At 34.0% G+C, this 5,832-nt stretch overlaps 1 protein-coding gene across 4 annotated transcripts; it reads right to left on the bottom strand.

Moving 5' to 3' along the window:
* Positions 1-451: 451 nt before the first annotated feature.
* On the bottom strand, positions 452-5,534 carry LOC109171802 (putative F-box protein At3g10240). 4 transcript variants are annotated; one of them, XM_019320890.1, is made up of 4 exons: positions 5,380-5,534; positions 4,078-4,455; positions 1,837-2,227; positions 452-1,307 (listed from the first exon to the last, which is right to left on the bottom strand). In XM_019320890.1, exons 3-4 carry the CDS (start codon positions 2,172-2,174, stop codon positions 482-484), a joined length of 1,164 nt encoding a protein of 387 aa, XP_019176435.1. In that variant the 5' UTR covers positions 2,175-2,227; positions 4,078-4,455; positions 5,380-5,534; the 3' UTR covers positions 452-481. The 4 variants fall into 4 exon arrangements, with proteins under 4 accessions (XP_019176435.1, XP_019176448.1, XP_019176427.1 ...); XM_019320903.1 differs by lacking the exon at positions 1,837-2,227; XM_019320882.1 differs by lacking the exon at positions 4,078-4,455.
* Positions 5,535-5,832: the final 298 nt, after the last annotated feature.

The following is a 5,832-nucleotide window of genomic DNA, read 5'->3' as shown; positions in this document are numbered from 1 at the left end:
TACGACATTTCTCAGGCCGTGCGGGTGTAGCGTTGGACACCGGAGGAACGGTGGTTGGCGGCAGGGATTTAGCAATGTTCCAGTTAAAATATGAGGTGAAACTCCACCACTCAACGCCGTGGACCTCCGTGCTTCCCTGAATCGACCCAGAGAATCCGACGAACGTGAACTCGTTCACATGGACGTTTAAGTTGAGTGGGACGGATAAAAGTGGAGCTTTGGGCTTGAGATTGGAATGGGAGGTATGCAGAAAAGACGAAATTACCCCTCTCTAACGAGCCATCTAACGGGAATATTGACGGAGGACCATAATTGTCCTCGACACAATAAAAGTGTCTACAAATTGTCTGATTTTTTTTAAAGAGGACTAAAATTGTCCATGCCACTAAAGTCTAGGACCAAAAATGTCTTTTACTCATAAATCTATTCTACAAAATAACATGCGGTATTATACAGAATAACATTCTATTGTCGATGTATTTCACGAACTAAACTTAAAGTTAGGAAAAAATACATTGTCCTGAATAATATGCATGGCATTTTGTAATCTATCCAAACAAATGAAACGATCATGAATTCCACATATCTCAAACTTTCTCCACACCTGCGGCGTTCTTCCAAACGCAGTAACGAAAATCAAGAAAGTCTCACCCACTTGAATCAGCATCACAATCTCCCCATTACACTTCCCTGTGAAGTCCATGGAACAAGCTTTTCTTATCATTTCTCTATCTTCCAATGGAATGGGAATCATATATTTCTCCCATTCCATTGATTTCTCCAAAGCCCATATCTCCACTCTGCTCCATTGATGATCAACAGTAACGGCGGCTAGCCGACCGGCCACCTCAATCCACGGCGACCTCAAAACCGAGGAGGTACGATGTCGGAGTTCACACGGAAAAGGTAACGTGCGAAACTCCTCAGCTCCAACGTTAAACGCAATTATTTCCCTTTTAACGGTCCAGTTTATCAAGTAGATAACGCCGTCAATGTGAAGACTGGTTTCTGGATAGTTAGGGACGGCGGCGGAGGAGACGATGATCTCCCTCCATGATTCATCCTCTCCAAGAGTCAAAACCCAGTGCTTCTTATCGCCACGGCCATGGATGCAACACAGTTCCGACATGAAAACCTTGTACTTTTTCGAAACGGAATCGAAACCCAAGACCGCGCTGGCGAAGTTTTGCGAGGTGGATGGGCGGACAGGATGGGTTCTTGGCAGAGAAACATGTTGTCTTATACTAGGGTTGCAAATCGCGGCGTCTCCGTCGTCGTTGGCCAGACAAATCAGGCCTTTAGTACACCTGAAATCAATCCACATAATTAATGCCTTAATATTATCAAGTAATTGTTATTTTCGTCTATAGCTTTTGTCTATGTTAGTATTTTGTCCTTCAACATTTATGCTTTGTTTTGTAGAGTTTATTTTAGAGCTTATAGCTTATCTTAAGATACAAATAAAATATAATTTTTATTTGATAAGGTTTCAAAATAAGCTAGTAGCTACTAGCTTTTAGCTTGAAACTAACTTTTAAGCAATGTATGTCAAATAGAGCTTTTTTTTTTTTTTTTTACCTAATTCTTTTGGTAATTATTATTTTTATCCCTAATTATTATTGTGTAAAATGTCTAACAATTACTTAGGGATTAAGGATGAAAAATAACAATTATCTAAAAATTAGGGATGAAAAGAATAACCATAATAAAAGTTTAAGGATGAAATACCAGCACAGACAAGAACATAGTCAAAAATTACAATCACTAAATTGTAATTTCTACTATATAAAATATATTATACTGGAAAATCTGATACGGAGTAGTTAGAATGCATACCTTAAATGAAGCAGATTGTGAAAACATTGCCGGTCCATATACCGGACACGGTGGGCTTGGAGCTTTCCATGAGTTTCTTGGGTCAGATTTGCAGTGTAAAAAATTTGTTGATATGTTTTGGATGGAACACGAAAGAGGATGCTTGTCCCGGAACAGGTTAAGGATCGATTTCGGTGCACATCAGCGAAAAACGAGTTATTTATAAGAGAATAAAAGAATTTAGAAACACACCTGAATCGTACTATAGACTTAACGGGAAGTCTAGTGAAAATTTCGTAAAGAATGTCTTGTGGAAGGGAAGAAGTTGCAGAGTTGATGATAGAAGTTGAAGTATTCATGTCTTTTCTTGGGTAGTATTTCTAGAATTTTAAGAAGGATTATTGTTGATCTTCTGCAAATCAATCGAGATTGGTAATTATATTAGACTTAGGCAACAACAATTGCCTAAAAATTAGGTCATTAAAAAACGATTTAAGGACACTAAACATAAGTAAATTAGTACACGAATTTTGTTTGGTCTTTTACTCAAAAGGTTTTAATAATTGCTTTTGTAGTAAAACACTTAAAACTTATCGCCTTTGATGATAGGTTTAACGTGAAGTATACAGAGTTGGTTTATATGGATTAAAACACCACGCCAAATAAAATTGTGGACTAGGGTCTACTACCTTGCATGGTGTACCACGGTCCAAAATAACTTCGTTTTACACTACTGGAAATTATGGAATTTCCGACCACCTGAAAGTGATCTTAAATTAAGCTGAAAACCTTGTTCCGATCACTTTTGGTATCCGAAAAAATCTTTGTTGCTATTTCCGACCACTTTTTGGTATCAACTTTATTTAAGATCATTTTCAGGTGGTCGGAAATTCCATAATTTCCAGTAGTGTTATATAGTTTTCATTACTGTATTTTATTTAATAACATTATCTGCACTTATTTAATAACATTATCATTTACTATTTTAAGCTAAATAAGATATAAGCTCTATTTGGTAGCGTTTCAAAATAAGTTGGTAGCGGTTCATTTATTTATGATCGGACGATTGGAGTTAGAACTTCAAGGAGTTTTTGGGTGGTGAATAGTTGCGAAAGAAGATTAATAAAAAGGAATAAGGTTCAAATTGGCCACTGAACGTAACCTAAAAATGCAATTAGGCCACTGAACGAAAAAAAAGTGCAATTAGGCCACTGAACACTCCAAAAATGTGCAATTTCACCTGATAGCAGGTTACCCTCAATTTTAGCAGGTTATCTGCTTACGTGGCAGCTGAGTTGGCATTTTAAATAAATTTTAATTAATTTTTAATAAATTTTAATAATAAATTTTTTATTAAAAAATTTTTTTTAAAAATAAAAACGACTTTATTTTATTTTTTATTAAATTTTTTTCAATTTTTTATAAAATTTATTATTCAAATTAATTATTAAAAATTATTTAAAAATTATTAAAAATGCCAACTTAGCTGCCACGTAAGCAGGTAACCTGCTAAAATTGATGGTAACCTGCTATCCGGTAAAATTGCATACGTTTGGAGAGTCCAATGGCCTAATTGCACATTTTTTGAGTGTTCAATGGCCTAATTGCACTTTTTTTTTCGTTCAGTGGCCTAATTGCATTTTCAGGTTACGTTCAGTGGCCAATTTGAACCTTATTCCTAATAAAAATATACTTTAAGGAGTTGTTGGGTGGTGAATAGTTGCAGAAGAAGATTAATAAAAATATTCAAGAAGAAAAAATGCCAAAAGGGTTTAATTGGGAAGGGTAATTAAAAGATGTCATTTATTTAAAATAATAAGGATTAAGATGAAAAAAATTTAAGAAGCTCATAGTTTATTTTTGAAGGTAGCTTTTCAAAATAAATTCTTATTTTAAACTACTAGCTTATTTTAGAAATATTACCAAATAGAACTTATAACTAAGTTAAAATAAGTTATAAGCTAAATAAGCTCTGCTAAACAGAACCTTAAACTTACTTTTTTAACTTTTTAAGCGATGTATGTCAAACGAAGCCTACTCTTTTTTGTTTTATACTTAATTCTTGTGGTAGCTGTTATTTTTATCCCTAATTATTGTGTAAAATGTCTAACAATTACCCATGAATTAAGGCTGAAAATAACCATTATCTAAAAATTAGGGATGAAAAGAATAACCATGATAAAAGTTTAAGGATGAAATACCAGCACAGACAAGAACATAGACAAATTACAAATACCGGAAAATATATTATAGTTAGCATACCTTAAATGAAGCAGATTGTGAAAACATTGTTGGTCCATATACCCGAGACGGTGGGCTTGGAGCTTTCCATGGTTTTCTTTAGTCAGATTTATAGTGTAAAAGATTTGTTGATATGTTTTGGATGGAAGACGTAATAGGATGCTTGTCTCGGGAAAGGTTAAGGATCGGTTGCAGTGCACATCAGCGAAAAACGGGTTATTTATAAGAGAATAAAAGAATTTAGAAACGCACTTGAATCATACTATAGACTTAATGGGAAGTCTAGTGAAAATTTTGTAAAGAATTTCTTGTGAAAGGGAAGTTGCAGAGTTGATAGATGTTGAAGCATTATTCATGTCTTAGTATTTCAAGAATTTTAAGAAGATTATTGTTGATCTTCTGCAAATCAATCGAGAGTGGTAATTATATTAGACTTAGGAAACAATAATCGCCTAAAAATTAGTGCATTAAAAAACGATTATTTAAGGACACTAAACATAAGGAAATTAGTACTCGAATTTTTTGGTCTTTTACTTAAAGTCACAATTTGTTTGGCCTTTTACTTATAAAAGGTTTTAATAATTGCTTTTGCAGTAAAACACTAAAACTTATCGCCTTTGATGATAGCTTTAACGTGAAGTATACAGAGTTTTTTTTTTTTTTTTTTTTTGAAAGGAAAGGATATCATTAAAATCAAGAGATCAGATTAAGTGTTCAATACAAGAAGGAATAGTAGAAAACCAATTAAAATGACTAATATGAGAACTAGCAGCTCTAGCCAACACATATGAGCAAGCTTATTCACTGATGGATTAACATAATGGATTAAGAAACCACGACAAATTATATTGTGGACTAAGGTCCACTATCTTGCATGGTGAATCGCGGTTCAAAATAACTTCATTTTTTATTATATCTTCTTTTATTCTTCTTTCCGATCTATTATTATGTATTATTAATAGGCAAATTGTACCGTGTACCACGGTCCATAATGTATTGTGGTTCAAGCATCAAAATCGGGTCTTTTTTTAATGAAAAGAAAAGACATCTGTTCCTCGTCGGAGGAGTAAGCTAAGGCTCATCATAACCCACCACTTTCACATGCCTAAAAAATGGAAACCTACACAACTTTCATTCTAGGGTGGGACAAAACCTTCCAACGAGTTTAGTCACTTTTGACAACTCTATCATGTATATTATAAATGATTATATTTATATGATGATATATTGTGGAACACGATCATCACTAGTGTCTAGACCGGATCTAGATAGAAAACTTAAAAATTATAAGTAAATAAATAAGGAGTATTTGTCATTTGATACCTAGAGAAGATCTCAAAAAGGGTCACACATGTCGTCCGGAGACTAGGAAGCTAAGCATCACCGACCTCCATCGCCCTCCGGCGAGCCCCCCTTTCTAACTGAATTCTTTGAATCCGGCAAGAAAATAAAGCACAAACCAAACCGTTTCTTCACTGCATCAACCGTTGTGTATATATATATATATATATATATATATATATATATATATATATATATATGTATGTATGTATGTGGCATGTAAATTTGTTCTTCGGAATATTACTATTTGTATCTTTTTGGTAATTATTTATTTGGGAATGGTGTTGTTGGGGTTGTAAGAGTGGGTGATTAAAGTTGAGTGGATGAAGGTAATCAATTAATGTGTAGAAATGGAAAAAGGTTTTGAGGGAATTTGATACTTATTGTCGTGAGTTTTATTCGGTGTCCAGTCCAGATGAATGCATGCATGTGAAG

The sequence above is a fragment of the Ipomoea nil genome, unplaced genomic scaffold (genome assembly GCF_001879475.1).
Source record: "Ipomoea nil cultivar Tokyo-kokei standard unplaced genomic scaffold, Asagao_1.1 scaffold0143, whole genome shotgun sequence".
Taxonomy (NCBI): domain Eukaryota; kingdom Viridiplantae; phylum Streptophyta; class Magnoliopsida; order Solanales; family Convolvulaceae; genus Ipomoea; species Ipomoea nil.
The sequence above is the reverse complement of the archived record's forward strand: the minus strand, read 5'-3'. Positions and strand labels throughout refer to the sequence as shown.